This window comes from Asterias amurensis, chromosome 8 (genome assembly GCF_032118995.1).
Source record: "Asterias amurensis chromosome 8, ASM3211899v1".
NCBI classification, from domain to species: Eukaryota; Metazoa; Echinodermata; class Asteroidea; order Forcipulatida; family Asteriidae; genus Asterias; species Asterias amurensis.
Genome location: NC_092655.1, coordinates 11,142,855 through 11,163,767, shown reverse-complemented (window position 1 = coordinate 11,163,767; position 20,913 = coordinate 11,142,855). Strand labels below are relative to the sequence as shown.

Sequence of the window (20,913 nt, the reverse complement as noted above, 5' to 3'; positions counted from 1 at the left end):
GAGAGGGGGAACATCACCCCTCAGGTTCATTAGATGGCACCAAAGAGCATCTACGGGCTAAAAAAATCCGGGGCCTTAAAGCGGGCCTCGGACCCCACGCCGTAAATGTTATGTCCCCCACACTTCAAGACGGATTGACGCCCCTGGTTACTCAAAATAATTATGATCACAAAACCTTTACTTGATTTCGAGTAATGGGTAGAGGTTGACAGTTTAAAACAGTGTGAGAAACAGCTCCCTCTGAAGTTTAATGTAGATTTTGAAAAAGAAGTATTTTTCCACGAATTAATTTGAGGTCTCGAAATCAAACATCTGAAAGCACACAACTTTGTATGACAGGTTTTTTTTTCTTTCATTATTATATTATCTTGTGACTTCGACGACCGATTGAACTCAAGTTTTCACCGGTTTATTATTTTATGCATTAATTATGTTGAGATACACCAACTGTGAAGACTAGTCGTTGACAATTAACAATAATGTACACTGTCTACAACACACTTACACAGTGCTTCGTCCAACGGATGGTTCCATGTGTCGAACGCATGTAAAAGAACCCAGTGCACTTTATCGAAAAGAGAAGGGGTTCGCCCCGGTGTTCCGGCTGCTGTATACGCCGTAACACCTTGTAAAATAATTGGGTCCCAGAATTCATCTATGCAATAACCTACCTTTCTGAAAGTTTGTTTAATAATTTTACTGAGCGCATTGAGTACCTTGTTTAGATACGTGCGCTATAGACTTCGATATTATTATTATTAAATATATTTAATTGGGATTATGTGCATAACTTATTACATTACACTTTAAAATCAGGAAATATTTGACTGTCCCTTTGAAGTATATTTGACGCCTTGAACCGGGCCATTTTAAGTCGGAAAATGTCAGGGATGTTCAAAAGTTCAACCACCTATAGCCCGGCCATGGGGGTTCCAGTTTAATTGAATTAAGTTTGTTTCGTTAAGATTATGTCCATAATTACAAGGCATTTAAAATTATTGCAATATTGACTGTCCCTTTAAGTTGTGTTTCACACAACTGGAACAGAAAAGGTGGGGGGCTAGTTCATTAGTGTATTGATGGCGCCCTCTGTTGTCGATGCTGATTTAGTAGACAGAAGAGAGCGCGGTGTGTGTGCTACACAGTGTATATGTTGGGCGCGATCTGCGCGATCAACCGATCGCGCTGCGCTATTGAACGATCAGTCGATCGCGCAATGACATCTTTGCGCGATTAAACGATTGCGCTAAGAGTATTTTTCCCGTTATCAGCGGATCGCGCAGGAAAGGTTTTGCGCGATCTGCCGATCGTGCAGGAATGGGTTTGCGCGATCGACCGATCGTGCAGGAATGGTTTCGCGCGTTCGACCGATCGTGCAGGTAAACTATTCCTTGGGGCGATTTTTCAAAGCAATACAATTCATAGCAGGACAAATTTTCAGTATCACCATAGTGATTTATATACTGACGTCGCACTACGATTGATTTGCAGTTACAATCAATGTTACATCTTTGTGAATGCGGCCCCTGAACATCAGCCGATAGAGCCAAACAATTCCTGCACAATCGGCCGATCGCGCAAAACCATTCCTGCACAACCGGCCGATCGCGCAAAATCATTCCTGCACAGTCGGCCGATCGCGCCGAGCCATTCCCGCACGATCGGTTGATCGCGCATGTCCGTTGCCGAATGTTGCGCGATCGACCGATTGTTGCGCGATCGACCGATTGCTGCGCGACCAATAGATATTTCAATAGCGCAGCGCGATCACTCGATAGCGCAGCGCGATCGGTTGATCGCGCAGATTGGTTGATCGCGCAGATTGACCGATCGCGCCCAACATATACAAATAGAAATCCAGAGAGCGCATTTTGTAACGAAACTACATGTGTGTTGCTCCCGAAGTAGCTTCAGCTGTCACGACAGTCGCCGACCTGTGGTGGTGGATTTGCGGTGAGTTAAAAAGTTTGCCTTTTTATATTGCAATATATTTATTGGCCTTGCTTTCACTTGTGTATGGTAGTAGCGTCATACGTTATCGACCCTCATACATGTTCTTGGTCCACAATTTTGATTCCCGTTTACCGCGAAATTGTGCAGTAAGCTATGCAGTTGAATCTCCATGCAGTTTACTCACGGTCTGTGTTTCATCAGGCTTAATCATCATACTGAGAATCAAGTTTCCTGTCGTTGGTTATGCTCAAACATTTGATGATTGATTTTTGGTACTAATCACAAGTGCATTTAAGTGAGTCAAAGAAACATCATCCAACCTCGAAAGTTCAAAACAAAATTACAATCTGCTAGATTGAGTTTCACTCTGCTTTAGTCACTAGAGTAGATGGATCACGTGAGGTGGTTACTATTTTGGATTCTATGGCGCGCAAATGTGAGGAAAATATTAAAATATTTTAAGTGAAAATGACAACAATTTTATTTATTTATTTACTGCATAACTGTAATAAATTCCGATAAGCGTAATAAATATTAAGTCTACATTTAAGAGAAAATATCATAGATAGGTTTCTTATCTCCTGAAACCAAACATTACTAGTCTGAAATGGGGGAAAACGGATTGTTAATGTTATGAAGTGTGAGTGCATTAAGGGAAAGGGGGGTGGACTGGGGTGTTTTACTTTCGTGCCTTATGATATCTCTGGATTCTAATATTGTTGCGTTCCTCGCATGAGGCGAGTGTGCTGGCCTTTCACATACGAGGAAGACAATAATAAAGTTGCAAGAGTCTGACTTTACTGACAACATGAACTGGTTTATTTACAGCTGAATCACTGATGACAATACAACATGTGATGTGGTAGCGCAATAATGCCACTAGTGTTGCTGTTAGGTTTATAGGCCATTAATCATAAAAGGAGAACTGAGGTACTGAGTTTATCATGGAGTACTATTATCTGGAACATAATATCTGGAATGTGGTTGGAACATTTACTCGGAGTATACATCGAGTTATTGTCTAGAGTTGTTACTTCTCAACATCATAACATTTCGCCCTAAATGAGGAAAATCCTGGGCTTTTATAGAAAGCTGGAGTATAGAAATGAATTATACGTAAGCCAATTTGGGGTCTTGACCAATGGAAGACTGCAATGCTGGAAGGTTGTCGGACGTAGCGAGTTGATAACCCAAATAAGGAGTTGTGAGTAGTAAGGTTAAAGTGATTGACAGTTGAGAGTAAGACGGAGCTTCCCATTGCTTGTGTACAATTAAGAATGTGCATGAGGATATTACATTGGGAATTACCTGCTAAATCACCGGTACAAAATGCAACTACATAAGGAATACACGCAATCGAGTGTGTGTGTACAAGGACACGGCATGGTATTTATGTACAAATGATTACGCACATTGGCATGGCATTGTATTTCGTGTACAAATGATTACGCACATTGGCATGGCATTGTATTTCGTGTACAAATGAGTACGCACATTGGCATGACATTGTACTTCGTGTACAACAAACACGTGCATGAGGCTATGGCTTCTGCTAGAACGCAACCATATGGCATTAGGGTTCATGTGCTATCATTACGCACGTCATTATGGCATTGCTTCTTGTACACAGGCAATTGGTCAAGCACAAAGTTCTGTGTCGTGTACGGAGGGAGTGGTTTACTAGGTTGCAAACAAAGCTTTCACTAAATATGCATGAGTGGGAGAAGCACTGGCCCTCAGACGATCCAGGGTCCAACATCAAAATGTGCTGACTGGACAGAGGGTCCTTGTGACGTATGTGGAAGTAAGAGCTAAGCAATTCTAGATTATGTCGAATCGAACATTGATCTCAAGTCAATACATTGATAAGTTATTGGGTCAAAAGAGGGTGCTAGAAAGGCACAGGGATCAATGTGAAGTTCATAACAATGTAGTAGCCATAATGCCGTAGGACAAAAATGTAATTAAATTTATTAAGTAGTAATTGAATAATATTTTTGATTTATTTTGCACACCATACTAGCTTCTGAATATTCAATAAAATACCAACCAGTGAAAGGTGTGAAAACATATGATGTTGCTCCAATGTCGTGCATGCATAAGCACTGTTAATGGCGGACTGTCTGTGCAACGTAAAACCAAAACTATAAAAATTTCAACACACCATGAAGGGAAATAGATATTGTTTAAAAACTTGATAGATGATTTGAAAAAAAATTATTAGTTTTTGATTGTGAACTTTATTTGATAGGAAAGTTTCCATGTCTGCCTGTCACACACAACGAAATAGTATCACTAAAGACACTATAAATAATGTGAGGTACTCGACAAATGATGTCAACTTCTAGAAACAATGAAAGAGAAAAGTGGCAGTCCTTTCTTTTTTTGTTATAAAAAGGACCGAAACATGTCGTGGCTGAATCCCAATAAATAGGCCCTAGTGCTGAATCGCCAGTACTTCACTAGACTCCGCTTCTTTGGCCCTATTCCATCATGCTAATCAGCCTACCAGTCCTGCAAGCTCGTTGCATAACATCATGGGAGCTACCCCAAGTTTAAGTTACTCAATCCATGCGACTGCACTTCGGTGGTCACCATCCTTAAAAACCTCGGCTGAAAAGCCCATGTCCAAAACATGCATTGCAAAATTTGTAATCGGTTTGTCACTATTCTCTCTTGATCCAGATGGCCGATCGATTGATCTCAAACTTCTACGGGTGTGTCAGTTTATATATGGTGGATTACATAAAGTGCTTACACTGCCAGCAACATTTTTTCAAGCAAAACCAATTTTGTAATGTTCCTTTAAGTGATTATCAGCTTGCACAAAATTGCATTAATGTGTTCTCCACAATAGTACTACAACTGAGGGACAATCTCGGGAACAAAATGTATCTACTTGAAAAATCATCTCACCTACATGTACTGATGCTTTGTGGTGTGCGTATAGGCCACGAAGCAGAAGGAGTCCAGTGTAATGCAGAATTTATGGTTCAACAGAGGTGAAAGGCTGGCAAGAAGCCACCATTTGCAGGATTGGTTTACAAGCATTTATCATGTGGTGATTTTGAAAGATTTTATGGTTAGCTTCACATAATGAGTATTGTATTTGTAATTAAATCAAACAATCTGTGTAATGTTTTCTCTCCAGATGGAACTGACAACCATGTGATACATGTACATGACAGAGAGTGGCAATTGTTCTTCTAAAAAAAACATTTTCGAATAAGATTGCAAAATGTTTAGGTATGACGATGCTGATGATGAGGTAATTCATGATTTTGGGTCATAGTAAAATTTAGTGATTTATTATCCCATCATAATATAAACAGACTGGGTGCATTCCATAAGCTTCCCCGGGTTGCCCCCTGGTGTGCTCATCCGGGTGCAGAGGGGAGATTTATTTACCCAATGTTCCTCCTGAAAAAGTCATATTTTTTATTTTTTCCAGGACGTTTGTGTGCAGGTATGTACCCACGTTCTTCCTTGAAAAAAGTCTCACGCGTTAGTGCACCTTGGGCCTGCCCCAAATGCCCCGTTGTGGATCGGTTCACTTTGGGCTGGCCTGAGGTGCACTGATGTCACCATTAGAAGGGCGAGTGATTTTTTTTCTCAGGAAGAATAAGGGAAATTATCTGCACACGTTCGTCCTGGAAAGAAAAACGCAAGTTTTCCAGGCCGAACATGGGGTAATTATATCCCCATTTTCATCCTGTTTTTTTAATTTATTTTAAATACGCCACCCGGATGAGCACACTGGGGTCGACCCGGGAAGCTAATCAAACGCACCTTGTATCTCTATTCAAAATCAAGCAAAATTGTAAAAACCTACAGATTTGGTGGGAAATGTTAACCCTGTATTTGGTACATGCTTCAAGGGCTTGAATTGGGGTGGGGGGAATCCACAAGAATGCAGACCTTCCACTTGTAGCCCTACACTTTAACTTGACCAGATAATTTGTTACAAGCTTGAATCAAATAGAGAGAAACATTTCAATTTTTGAGCTGTTTTTTTAACAAACACAAAAGAGATGATTTATCTCACTTTTCTTAGATTTCATAACATTAATACTAAACCAAATTAAAAATATTTTTAAATTTAAAATGCAGTGAGATGTTATTGTTCAAAACACAAGATTGCAGACTACTATACTGAGGGCAGCAACATTAGCGGAAAAAAACAGCTTTAACAGGAATTGGCTAGTGATGTCAAGATGTCTGCAAACCTGATGAGTTGTAAATCTATAAAATGTTCCCTCATTTTATCTTGTTGCATAGGGCACACATAAAAAAACTCATCCTGATTTTTTTTCTTTCCAGCCACCATTGAAGTTGAAAATAAAGGATCTAAATCAAAACATTGTTTGCATCTTGTGTGCTGGTTACTTCATTGATGCCACCACTATTACAGAATGTCTTCACACATGTGAGTCTACTATAACATGTACCCTTAATCTAAAGTTTATTGTTATAGCATGATGTCCCCACGATACTACTTCTTCTGCTTTTTAGAAACATAACTGAAAAGCTAATCTTTATAAACTAATGCATCATGATATGTCGTGATACATCGTTTTATACTCTCTTGCATTTCAAACTTACTTGAAAGACTTGAACTGCCCACCAAGGGTAGAATGTCACAACTCTAGTGTTTAAAAACTTCTAGTGTTTAATTTATGGTAAAGGAGAGATTCTGTAAATGTTCCAGAAGTTGAACACCCCAGAGTTCCAAGATTTAACTTACTGCCAAGACGGGTCTTCAACTGGGCTTTAAAGAAAGATTTGTGTGTGATTTGGGCTTACACACCCTGATGCATGCACAAGAACTTGAAGCACAAGTATAACAATAACATTAAAGTCCTCTTATACAGTGCATTTATCTACCAACAAGGTCCTTAAAGCACTTCAACAATATAAGGTGGGGTTCATGGTTCTCCCCAGGACTATATGCCTCTCTTAGTTTCTGCATGAGTAACGTCACAATTCTAACCCAAACCGAGGCTATAGACGCAGCCACTGTTAGTGGTGGCCGCCTTGCACCAAAAGCCAATTATGACGTCGTGCATGAATATTAAGAGAGGCTTTTTAAGAACTGAGTGGCAACCTGGACCCAAACTTTTAGGTTTGACCAGTGGGTGCTAAATTGAAACAAGGTCTTTGGAATGTTTTGCACTACTATTTACTTGTTTATTTTTAGTTTGTAAGAGTTGTATCGTCAAGTACCTGCAGATGTCCAAACAATGTCCGATGTGTAATATCAAGATTCATGAGACGCAACCCTTGATTAATCTAAGACCAGACAGGACAATGCAAGATGTGGTCTACAGACTGGTACCCAATCTCTTTGAAGGTAACTCTCATCATCTAATCCTCATTAAGCCCAGTTCATACTTCCTGCAAATGTGGTACAAGTTTGGATATCACAGCCTTGTGTTCATTGTGAATATTTCACAGGAGTTGAGCACAGGGAAACTCCTGCAAATTATTTGCAAAATTGTGCTGTAAAAAAAATTGTTACCAAATCGCATTTGAGAAGAAATTAACTGGGCTTTACTCCAAATCTTCCGTTTTCCGCACTTAAAAGAACACAGTGCCTTGATTGTGAAGGAATGGGGTTTGCCCCTGTGTTTCTGGTTTGATTGGCTGCATATTTCGCCACAGCATCTTGTAAACCATTACATGGTTCTATGTAAAAGGAGTAGGTCTCATATTAATCCAAACATAGTCCAACATACCTTGCAGGAAATTACTGAATGTTTGCCTTGAGCGTCACTGAGTGACGAATATGAGCGCTATAAGAAGCCACTATTATTATTAAGTCAGTTGAGTGAGAGGATGTTTTCGGCCGATACTAGATTGCTCTGGGCAGGTGGGGCTCCTTAGCTTTGGAGTGTAGTCCACTTAGGAGAAGGAAAACTCTGATCAAAAACCCGTGTTGGTAGAACTCGTTAGCCTATCTACCTAGGAGAAGGAAGTCAATGACCACCAAAACCCTTGGGTCTAAGGGGTGGCGTCCCAACTTGAGTACTCGGCCAAGAAAGGACTTATTATTATTATCCCATTCCTCAACTAACTAATCTCTTGTTTTCATTTTCCTTCTAAGGTGAGGAAAGAAGGAAACGAGAGTTCTACAGAGCAAGAGGACTAGATAAGGTACAGAGTAAAGTACAACTGAAGTCATTCAGTGGCAAGTTGGATCCTTCAGGCAGCCACTTCTACCGCAATGATGAACAGGTGTCATTGTGTCTTGAAAAACATAGGTAGGTTTCTATTCAGCGTGTGTTTTGTACAATTACTAAGGGCTCATTCTGATCAATCATTGTTTACAAATTTAAAATAAAATTTTTTTAAAATTCCGACCCACCCAACCACCCCGAATTTTGGTTCTTAAATATGCAACTGATTTTGGGGTTGGACCAACAGCCTCCTGGATTTACGTGCTGGTGCTCTACCAACTGAGCTATCTAGCCCTATGTTTGCGGTCTCCCTAAAACACCGATCCATTGGGCTCCGCCCACCGCGCACGTGTGAGCAAGAACACGTGAGCCTCATTGATGCCATTTTGCACAACTCTGTCGCACTCACAAGCATGACAGACTTTATAGTGTCAGACTTGTAAGGTTTGATTGGTCAATACACAATGGGGCGGAGCTTAATGGGTCAGTCTATTTGTCAATATCTGTCGGGGTGCCAAAATATTGAGTGACTATTTAATAAACCCTAAACACTGAAGAACAAAGAAATGCATGAAATAAAGGAGTCATTTTAAACAACCAACAAAATGTTCTCCCAGCTCATTGCCTTTCAATGGCCTTTCCTGGCTTCCAACATGCAACTTTGTAGTTTAAATAGAACAGAAAATTCTCTCCAACTCCCCATAGTGCTAACTTGAGAAGGACTTGGCATAAGAAATCCAAATTTAGTGTGTGCATGGTTTTGCGGGCCACCTATAGTCTAATGCCAAGAAACGGACTGCCTTGCAGGGCATTTATGTTAAAGAAAACAAAACTTTTGTTATTTAATTAATATTATGTTCTTCCTTGTAAAAATTCTTCATTTAACTTTCATCACATTAAATTAAACAACCTGAAGTGCGCCATGGTATTAATTTGTTGTTGTTATTATCTATTCAATGTGGATTGTAGAAGTCAAATGCTGAACCAGAGCGAATCCCCTAGCTCCCTGCAGAAGAGATATATCCGTTGCTCTGTAAGGACTTGTGTCTCACACATACAGAAGCTGCTCATCAAGAAACTAGCAGTCCCAGAGAGAATAGAGGTGAGTCGTCTCCCCCCCCACCCTCACCCCCAAGGAGCAGACCAATAGTTTGCTGTAAAATAAGGGTAGAACCTTCCTGTTGAAATAAATTGTAAGACACAGACTCTAATCTAACAAATGGATCAGTGTTTCTGTTGAATTACCTTGGCCGAGTGGTTAGACTGCAAGGTTTGGGTTCGAATACTCCAAGCTAACTGCTGATTTCACAATGACTAAATATTGTGTCTAGTTACTTACAATGACTAAATATTGTGTCTAGTTACTTAATCACAATTTCTTTATTTGTGTAATTCATAATGATAGACGTTAAACCAATGTTTGTATGAGAGAGATTGGCTGTTGCCAGCTTGATGTTTATATCCCCTTGTTGGAGTTTGCCGAGTTCCCCTGATGGGAAGATCATCTCAACACAATCAAAAACAAGCATCACCCAGGAATACCCAGCCTACCTGGGTAAGTGCTGAGCCAAACCACTTGCCGAATCCTGCACTGGATCCTGGCTCGAATCTGCAACCTCAAGAACATACCTGCCAACCATTCCGATTTTGGCAGAATCATTCCGGAAATACGAGTTGTGTTACGGATTACGAATTACTCACCCGTTATTATCATTTCCTCAAAATCATGTACATTGTTAATTTAATAGATTGATTTATGAACATTTTGAGGGGTATTATGTATAAATTATTTATCCGCCTTTTTTTCCAAGCAGTATATTTGTAGCATAATTGGTTTTTCATTTGAGCTGTTGTTAATTTTTCGTCTAGCGCAATGGCCATTATACTTCAATGCCATTGTTCCATTGCACCAAGAGCTGTATTAAAAAGCCAACACCTTCAGACAAGACTAGGCACACATGGTTTTCCTATGCGACCTACGTTGATTGTGTGTGTGTTCTTTTGCAACAAGTAATATGGCAGTCTGACCATGGTCCGATGAGGACGCAGTGCGCTTGTTGAATTACTCCAAGGAATGCTACAAAAATATCTTGAAAATGAGGATGCACAACACATTGTTAATGTAAGAATTATGGCCGAGGTTTTGTGAATGTTTTGTCTACGCTGCAGTTTATTTGTTGAAGCTTTTTAATGTTCGTAACGCTGGCCCAAAATCCGGACAACATTTTTCTCGCTTTTTAAAATGTAATTTTGTTTAGGGTGCACATTCAAGGTGCTTACTTTTTGCAAGAATCACATGATTCTGCTTGATTTTGCCTGATTCCTCTTTTTCATTCCTCAAAGTTGGCACGTATGCAAGAAGCAGATAATGTGTTTCTAGATATTGGGCCTGCTTTCCATCACTCCTGCAAAGCATGAGATCCAAATACAAAAAGCATCTCTGATCTTCATCACGCAGAGGACCAAACAGTCAACTGGCTTCATAGAGAAAGATCCTGCTGGGTGTTCAAAATAAACCTGCTTAAATTTGTCCGTATTTCTTATTTCCAGATCAACCTTTACTGTGAGGACCATATTCTTTATGAGGATGAACCTTTGAAGTATGTCTGGCTAGCGCACTGGCAAGGAAAGGTACATATTCTTTTGATAAAAGCTTTATAGCCAGGGATCACACTCAAGTTTCTAATACAACCTGAGAAGTAGCAGCCAGAGAATCACCAACTTTCTACATCAGATATCAATTAATTAATCCCGCAATTGAACTGACTGGGTAAATTGTAAATGATTCAGGGGTAGGCAAAGAAGAGCGGGATTCGAACCAACGACCGTCCACCTAGGGCTCAGACAGCTCAGTTGGTAGAGTGTTTGCACATTAATTCGGTGGTCGTTGGTGTAAATGTGTCTTTGTTCAACCCCAAATCATCTAAAATTGGCCCAGTCAGTTTCTCTTGTGGTTTATTATTTGATTCCTTTTGTTAAATTCATTTGTTTTCGTGTACCAATTAAAGTCGGTGGACACTCCTGGTAACTACTCAAAATAAAGGAGACAAAATCTTACTTGGTAACAAGTAATAAAATGATAGTATAAAATATTGTGAGAAACGGCTCCCTCTGAAATAACATACTTTTTGAGAAGAAAATAATTTTCCAAGAATTTGATTTTGAGACCTCACAATTTGATATTGAGGTCTCGAAATTAAGCATCTGAAAGCACACAACGTCGTGAACCAGGAGTGTTTTTCTTTCATTATTATCTCGCAACTTTGACGACCAATTGAGCTCAAATCTTCACGGTTTTGTTATGCATATGTTGAGATTCACAGAGTGAGAAGACTGGTCTTTGACAATTACCAATAGTGTCCAGTGTCTTTAAGCATCATCAATGATTCTATAAAAGAACAACATTGGGTATGTTCAGACGGGGGTTAAATTAGTCCTTAATCCAAGCACCACGGGTGTCCAAAAGATAAACATGACTTAGTCCAAACTTGGCTGGGGTTCACACAGTGAGTTTATTCTGGTCAAGCAGACTAAACTAGCCCACGATGTTGATTATTGGGTCATGCATCGGCGAACCTTACCATTGCTGGTTCCGGTTTGTTACATTTTCCATGCGTTTTTCACAGGGTTTTGAACCGCTATCGTCTGTACAAACCTCATGGCCATCATGTATTCCATCTTTAAAAACGGCAAAATCACTTCATATCCTTGCTTGGCCCCAGCACAAACGCAATTCTATTGTGCCCGCTGAAGTTTCGTTCCGCACTGCCCTCGATGAACGAAACATTTACACGTTGTTGTTGATAGCTTTAAATTATTTTTGAGTGTGAACTTTTGTAAACATATCACAATTTAGTCATTTAGAAGTCGTAGCCTACACACATTCTCATGTTACGTTAAAAAAAAATTTCAATTCAACATTAGTCTGGTATATAACTGTTACGTAAAGTTGTTGAGGGCAGGAACCAGATACAACCTTGGTCTTACCGAAACTTGGTCTTAATTGTCGATCCCGTGTGTGTAGCTTAGCTGTGATTAGATGCCACTTTCTTCAAAGCAAAACCTGTTCGTTATCATAAAGTAGCGTTGCGCACAGAAGAAGTGAATTTAAAAACTAAATAGTGCTACTAAAAATGAGAACTTGTTTTCGTGCGACGTCCATTTCAATCATTTTCGGCGAAGGGGAATACCGGGGCCCCAACACTTAATGGTAACATAAAGGGAAGGCCAAGAGAGATATTATAGTATAGCTCCATGGATTCATGCAGACACCACCCAATACTCACTCGCTGCCGATCCATCCATACACGTGGAATGACGTCACCTTTGTTGCCGCGGTCATTTGGGCTAAAATAGACTGGAAGTACCAGGTCAGTTGCGTTCCAACGATGGTTTACTGGGCCTCGCACCGGGGGGTTGGTCCTAAAACCTGGGCTAAGTTAGGCTAGTCCACCAATTTTTTTGGTTTAATGGTTTAGTTTAGCCCAGCTCAGTGGGTCAAATTAATCCTCGCGGACCAGAATATTGCGTTCCCACGCAGGGTTAGCTTAGCACTTTTAGATTAAGGACTAGTTTAACCCCACGTCTGAGCGTACCCATAGTTTTTCTTTCGGCTCTTTAATCGTTGATTGGTTTGCTAATGAGCAGGCTTTAAAAGCTAATTGACCTATCACTTTACATGTTTTGATTCAATTGTATTTTTATTTCCAATGCAGGCTGCCCCTATGATACTGCATTACCAGTTGGAGTCAAGTAAAATTCTCTCAGATAAAAGTGGGTGAACCAACCACAGCTCTACCCTAAAATTTGCTCTTCCACCAATTTTCTTAGTCTAAACAATAAGTTTGCCGTCCAACTGAAGAAAAATTAATGTGTTGTGACTGAAGCGTTCGTCCTTCCAGAATACAATTTAGCATTAATCATTTGCATGTTGACTAGAAACATGGTGAGTAGACTGATCCCCTGTCCTTATTTGCAAGGATACGGGCAGGTATTGGATTTATATGTGTATACGCCATGTACATCAGATTAAACTGGGAATTTCCAGAACCATGAATGCAATGTGAAATGATGCGAGGTCAAAGTTGATTATGAGCGTGGGTTCAACTTGAGGTCTCGAAATCAACCATCTGAACGCACACAACTTTGTGTGACATATGTTGATATACACCAACTGTGAAGGCTAGTTTTTGACAATTACCAATAGTGTACACTGTCTTTAACATAGCCTGACAATCTACTACTTTACTTATTAACCCAAGTTATGGTGGCCTTGTCATGGGATGCGGATTTGAAACCTGGTTATGGCAATTTATTGTTGGCTAAGACCCTTGACCATAATTAGTTCCCACCGCCCAGTAGTAAATGCCTAACTGTAAGGGTCAAGCTTGTAACACCCGTTTCAGACAGGCGCTCCAGAGTCGCATCAGACCAAATTCAGAATTAGGCACATGAAAAGTCCGACGTCTGGAACAATTATGAGCGACTGGAAGTTGAAAGATTGACTGTTGCAGTCAGTCGGAACGACTCTGGGGCGTCTGGTTTCAGATGTCGAACTTGTCATGAGCTGAGCCAATGTAAATGTTATGTTGAGTTCGCCTGTCTGAAACAAACAGTTATTTGGGTCGACCTAGAGTCTCTCCTAATATTTTTGGTTCGGCGCAACTCAGGCACGCCTGTTTGAAACGGGAGTTAGTGCGATTATTTAGCTACATGTACAGAATTTTGATTGCTCCTTTGGCCCAATCCGGGTGCATAGATATTTGGTTTAAGAGCACCTAACAAAGCAATTTTGTATAAAAGAGGACTGTTGTTTTAATATTTACATGTAGCGTTCTATGTCAGCATAAGAAGTATTAAGTGGGTGTGAGTGGAATTAGAAGGATGAAACTAGACAGCTCCACTTTACAAGAGGGGTGAGTTTATCTTGTACCATAAACCAAGGCTCCACATTTTATTTACGGCTTGAAAATAGATCCCCGTCTTATATGCAGTTTAACTTTACCAAATATTTACTAACTAAAGACTAAGAATTATTAATTTGTCTTCTGTCTGCTTGTGTATTACACAGAGCTATTCCGTGAATTGCACCCATTTGTCAGTCTTCAATGGGTGCAAGCTGTTAAGTCACAAGAATCTTTGTGTTTTGTAAAATAAAACCTGCATCCAACTTATGGATTATGTGTAATTTCTTCACTGAATCACGAAGATGTTTCTAAATTGACCGTTTTGGGTGATCAAGAAATGCACCCAAGGTTTATTTGGCATTATAATCAGAGTCGTTTGTAAGCACTGTCTCTTCTATTTCAATTATGAAGTGATTTTTCCAAAGATTATTTTACGGAATGTGGTGTTTGGGGGGTATTTTTGGTTTGTGATAAAGTAAATTTTAAAAATAAAAATCATAAAAATGGTAATCGTTGTGATGAAAATCAAAATTGAGTAGCTGACTGTATTAGCAAATATTCTGTAAAGCTGATAGAAATAGTTGCTACTGAAAATGGCTTTTTTTTTAATGAATTCATTTCTTCCAGTCTGTCATACATTAACTGATAGTACTTAGTTATAACAAATTTTCAATTAAGTATTCTTCAATGAAATTTGTATTTTCACCATTCTCTTAATGTAAATGTATCTATTTATTTTTTGTTAAAGAGTATGTAAACCATACTTTGGATTTATTTCAATTGTTATGGATTTTTCTTCAAGGCAATTTTTATTATGAAATTATATGCAAAAAATGAGATTCACTGCTATCTTTAATATAAAATGTACCAATTTAAATATTAACATTAGGGGCAAGGGGTGGACAGATAAATTTAATAGTTATGGAAATGTGTAACATGCATCAAATAATGAAATATATTCTTTCACTATCTTGATATGATGCATCCCAAAGTACTTCTAGAGGGAAGGGGAAAAGGTTGTTGGGATGGCAAATGCTCTTTGGACAACCTCTTTGTGGGAATCTACTGTGGCTGAGATGTTTTGTTGCTTTAATCTAATGTAGTGTTTAATGACACAATATTGGGATTAAATTGTTCTCTTTTCAATTTTTTTTTATTCAACTTCAGTGTAGATAATGTATAAAGAAAATTCATCAATAAAGTTTAAAATGTGTCATAGTAATAAAATGTAAATTTAAATAATAAATAACCCACAGTTATTTGACTTTACCATTCGACTCGGTTTGTTTTTGTGTGAAATATTCAGTGAAGCTGATAGAAATACTTGCTACTAATAATGGCTTTTTTTAATGAATGTATTTCTTTCTGTTATACCTTAACTGATAGTACTTAGTTATAACAAATTTTCAATCAATTATTCTTCAATGAAATTTGTACTTTCACCATTCTCTTAAATGTAAATCTATTTTTTTTTTTAAGAGTATGGAAACCATGCTTTGTTTTAAGGCTTTGTTTTGTTTTTTATTTTCTTCCAGGCAATTTTTATTATGAATTTCTATGACAAGTATGAGATTCACTTTGCTAGGTGCTATCTAACGGGGGTGGACACGTATATTTAATAATAATGAAAGTGTGTAATATGCATCAAAGAACGAAAGAAATTCTTTCACTATCCTGATGTGAGATATCCGAAAGTACTTCTAGAGGGAAGGGAAAAGAGGTTGTTTTCGGATGGCAAATGCTCTTTGGACCACTTCTTACTTGGATTCTACTGTGGCTGAGATGTTTTGTTGCTTTAATCTAATACAGCGTTTATAGAAACAATGTTGGGATTTTTTTTTTTTTCTTTAATTTGCTTTCTCATTGCAGTGTAGATAATGTATAAAGAAAATTAATCAATAAAGTTCAAAATGTGTCATAGTAATAAAATGTAAATTTAAATAAAAAATCACCCACCTTAAAGTTATTTGACTCTACCATTTGACTCAGTTTGTTTTTGTGTGAAGTTTTAAAGCCATTTCAGTAAACAGTGTTGTCTAAGGCCTATACTTAATTTTCCACAACTTATATATAAAATAACAAACCGGTGAAAATTTTGGCTCTATTGGTCATCTGAGTCGGGAGAAAATAGCGGGAAAACCCACCCTTGTTTCCGCACGTTTCGCAGTGTCATGACATGTGTTGACTATAGGTCCGTCATTCTCCTAGTCGAGAATTGATAATTGTTTCAATGTTTTCTCCTAAAATCATTTCATGGAATAATAATATTTCATGAGAAGTCTTTCACCACTACCTTCTGTAAACCCTGTAAGATGTTTGTAATTTTGTGAACTCTTTTTTTTCTTCTGTTCTGAAAGTGTATAATGGCTTTAATATTGTATAAAATAAAAAAAGGGTAATATTATTTGGTTTTACTGTTCCACCGATGTGTGTTAGTACTTTTTCACAGACTTTCCCAGAGTCCAGTGGAGAAACAACCACAGGCACATACTGGGTAGTGTGCTAACACTGCACATAATTAATAGGTGTACATGATATAGGGGTAAAATTTATATTCTGTATCCCTAAATGCAAATTTAACATCTGCAAATAATGTATTAAATGTTATTATGTTCAAAGTAGACCCAGTGACACTAGATTCCTTTGTTTGAAATATTATCTGTCATATACACTATAATTCCTTTTTTCGAAATTTTGACATTATCGGTCATAATGATTCATTACTGATGTCAACATTTCGAAAAAATGAAACTAGCAAGTTTAAAGTCCATTATTTTGTCGTAAAGACCACAAAAACTACAGGTAATTATTTATCTGTTGTGAAAAGAATCGATGCATAACCACTTGGCTTGATTTTAACAAGATTGCTTCATCCCAGGTCAAAATTCCAGTTGAACCTAGTTAAACTGGGTTTAACTGAAACTAGTTGATAAACTAGTTAAACACAGTTAACACCAGTTGGTTTAATATGGAACATGGACAGACACCAACTGGTTTATAATTTCAACCTAGTTGAACACAGTTAAACCTAGTCCAAACCAGTTGGTTAATATGGAAAATGGACGAGTTCGGTCACTTTCCAGTTGAACCAGTTGGCCCCAGTTAACTAAGTTCAACTGGAATTTTGACCTGGTATTTGAAAGACAATACATAATATTCTCTCCTTTTTATATTATAATTGCTCATATGAGAAAACATACTGGACAGATTATCTGTATCGTATGGCCCGATGTCAATAACCGTCTAAATTCCATACATTCAATGTTTGATTGGAAACTGTTGAATCAACCCACTGCACTCAGCCCATGGATGGATGCTCATCATTCGACTACACAAAGTTAGTTGGATGCTTGTAATACATGTAGTTAAAATCACGAACTAACGAAATAGCGCCACCTGTTGTTGTGTTATGTTCATACATTTTTCTCACATGCACAAAAGCTAAAAATACATGCGAAAAGACCACAGTGAAGGAAAGCGTCATCAGCAACGGTCATACATCGGTAAGTATTCTGACTGTTTTCTTGATTATTTCTCTTTTTTAATAGATTTATGGCATGAAACACGTTCATGTTGTATTGTTGTCATTCATAATGCTGCTACCTCACTGTAGTTGTATGGAAATGTAACGTATACCAAGAAATGTTGAACAAATTACGAGGTGATTTATGCTTGGTAACAAACGTCAATTTCCCATGCACATTTAATGCATGGCATGGTGCATTGCCATTTGAATTACAATACGTGCATTGGCATACGTGGTCAAAGCTGTTTTTAAAAATGTGTAACCATAGAAAACAGGGCTATAATGCACTCCACACAGCTACCTCTTCTTATTCCCCATTGAAAAAGAATCCAGAAAACAGGGCCATAGATAGGGATAGCATACTCCTAGAACTATTTTGGTTTCGTCCGGCTATCGTCTCCCGTAACCTCATAGAGGGTCATCTTTCACGCGTTCATCGACCCATGGTTCAATGAATTTTGGAATCAGAAATCTCTCTTTTTTTTTGTTTAATCTCGCCAAAATTAGGCTCTACATGTATGTGTCCTTTGATATATCAATGTGTATGGTATCGACCAGAGAATCCACTCCGCAATCTCAAAAATTGTCAAAAATGATAAATTCTTGCCATAATATTCAGATTCCCTATCTACTGTACGTGTTACTCCTCTGCCCAATTGAAAATTACCCGACCTCGTTTTGCGAGAATGCGTCACGAGAGGGGGGGTACGATCCGTGATTTGTGTACAAAACATACACGGAACCACGAAGCTCGCACAGGGTACCAGTATATACACTTTTTGCACACAGACGTGTACATACTGGTACCCTGTGCGAGCTTCGTGGTTCCGTGTATGTCAAGTAGTGTGTCTTACAATTGATAGGTGTATTAGTTCAGTTCAGAAAAAAATAAAAGTTCACAGATTTACAAATAACTTACAGGGTTTACAGTTTAAGGCAATGGTGAAATGCTTTACTTTTTGAGAAAACAGCAAAACAATATAAATTCTCGTTAACAAGAATTACGGATTTATTTTTAACACATGTCATGACACAGCGAAACGCGCGGAAACAAGGGTGGGGTTTTCCGTTGTTTTCTCCCAACTCTCTTGACCGATTGAGCCTAAATTTTCACAGGTTTGTTATTTGATATAGAAGTTGTGGTATACAAAGTGTGGGCCTTGGACAACACTGTTTACCGAAAGGGTCCAATGGCTTTAAACAGCTGATCCTCACTTGGAGGGAGCAATAAACTAGATTTGAATACAGTGCGTATTCTTCATACCATGTAGTCTGCACTACACACTTGAAAGAAGAAGAGTCACCTAATGAACAGCAGAAATTGTCGCTTAATTGTGTTGGTGCCGCCCCCTCAGTGAGATGGCATGGCATCCTGAGGACAATCTGAAAGGAGGGATTCAATCGTCCCAATCATTGAAGTGAACCTTTTTCATGAAGCACAATGAAATCATTAATTGAATTTGGACTAAAGTTGTTTTTGAAGTGCAGCCTTACAAAAGGTACAAATCTGACCTCTGTCTTCAATATGACAACTCATTATGAATCAGCTAATATAATTGTTTTTACTGATTTTCTTTTGCAGAATGAAGGGAGAAAAATCTATGCAAAAATGGTACAGGAACAAAACTATGCAACATGAACAAAATTCTACTTTGAACATAACTAAAGGAATTGCAATTTTTTGAATTTCATTTCTACTACAACATCTTAAATCACTGTGATTTAAGATATTTACAATGTCTAAGATACCTAAGGCCAACCCCCGAGGGGGGAGGCAAATGTATGTTCCTGGTGCCTCACCTGAGGCCCAGAACGCTAACCTCCGCACGGTTGTAGATGAGCTGCGAGCTCACACAAGTCAGCTCAAGAAAGATCTTGAAGCAGAACGTAGTAATATCAAAGAGCTACGACGTGAGAAACAAACAGAGGTAAAAAGCACCCGCGATCAGGAGCAACAGAAGGCCTCCTTGTCACTCAGCGAGCTGCGAGCAAAACTCAATCATGAGAAACAGAGAGAGCTCGCTACTCTACGGGAGTCGCTCACTAAACAACATGATCAAGCAATTAACCGACTACTCAAACAGAAACAGGAGTTACTTGCTCGCACTCAGAGTGACTCCCAGCGTGATAGGGAGATGCACTACCTCAAGGTCAAGCAACAGGTCTGGGTTGAAGCCAAGGAAGAGGTCAAGAGGACATTTGAGATGGACAAAGGAAAACTCCTCGCAGAGATTGATGAGCTGAGAAGAGGCAAGAAAAAACTTGAGGAAGAGTTGAATGACGCAGTAACAGGAGATCGGCAGAGGGCGATTGATCTAAGGAAGCAGTGGGGAGAACATCAGCGTGAGATGGAGCAACTTAAGAAAGATGCAAGGAGGGATATCCAAAGACTTGTGAGTACATTGTATGACACTTGTTTTTCACTTAAACCAAGGTTCAGTGTTCCATTATTTGAGGACAATGCCTCAGCAGTTAACACATTACTCATGGGAGTGATAAATCAGAGGCCATACTTCCACTACGAATTAACCTTTTTCTGTGACCTTGATTCAGTATTGTGTTTATGCCTCCAAGCTCTTTAAAGCTACTCTATGCCACATGATTGATGTTACTTAACCCATTGGCTTTAATGTTGACAGTCCAAAAAGCCACCAAGCTAGTGGGGATGTATACTAGCTTCATGAGGTTTAAAGTACAGATCCAGTGGCTATAGCCAAGACTGAAGTTTGTCATGTAACTTATTCACCTAAGAACCAAACATACTGCTTCTACAGCTTAACACAGGTTAGCAGCCAAAATACATTGTAATGTCTCTTTGGCTGATTTTGCACACGATAAAAAATCAAGCTTTATAGAATAGGCCTTTGAGATCCCACCAAGCTATCATTTTGTGTTGATATTAATAATGTCTTGTACCGATATTGACAAGTTCATGACATATAACCAGTCAACAAACAAGAGTACTATAGGTAAGGTGTTGAACTTCACTGCTGAAGGGGCATAGCAATTTTCCTTCAGGGTAAACTTTTTTTTAAAGGCAAATCAAAGGAAGATGTAAACCCTTTTATAATTTTGCAAATAGTGCATCACATTTACAGAGAATGCATAGGGCTCTGTGGCAATTGCTGATTTATAATGTTTGACCTCAGGCTGTTTGACCTAAATAACACAAGATCTACAAAATTCAGATCCACATAATGGTTTATATAATTAGTTTTAACTTTTATTTTTAACTGCAATACATTGTACCACTGTCTACATTGCTTCCTTTATTTCCAATGTTATTGTGTACAACAACAACAATGATCGGTGTAGCAGATGCACAGTCAGAGAATATGTGAGAATGCCAGGA

The 20,913-nt window shown here is 38.7% G+C and overlaps 2 protein-coding genes across 2 annotated transcripts in view; both read left to right on the top strand.

The window, feature by feature from the left end:
• Positions 1-1,814: 1,814 nt before the first annotated feature.
• Positions 1,815-16,616, top strand: LOC139940929 (polycomb group RING finger protein 1-like). The gene is made up of 8 exons (XM_071937329.1): positions 1,815-1,953; positions 5,105-5,221; positions 6,274-6,379; positions 7,151-7,303; positions 8,057-8,213; positions 9,099-9,231; positions 10,680-10,760; positions 12,845-16,616. The coding sequence occupies exons 2-8, from the start codon at positions 5,192-5,194 to the stop codon at positions 12,908-12,910; spliced, it is 726 nt and encodes a 241-aa protein (XP_071793430.1). The 5' UTR covers positions 1,815-1,953; positions 5,105-5,191; the 3' UTR covers positions 12,911-16,616.
• Positions 16,617-17,512: 896 nt separating this feature from the next.
• The window catches only part of LOC139940356 (uncharacterized), a 62,567-nt gene continuing 59,166 nt past the window's right edge, over positions 17,513-20,913 (top strand). The window contains exons 1-2 of the mRNA XM_071936571.1: positions 17,513-17,538; positions 19,144-19,954. Coding sequence (XP_071792672.1) covers positions 19,298-19,954 — 657 coding nt within the window. The 5' untranslated portion in view covers positions 17,513-17,538; positions 19,144-19,297. The remainder of the gene's footprint in view (positions 17,539-19,143; positions 19,955-20,913) is intronic.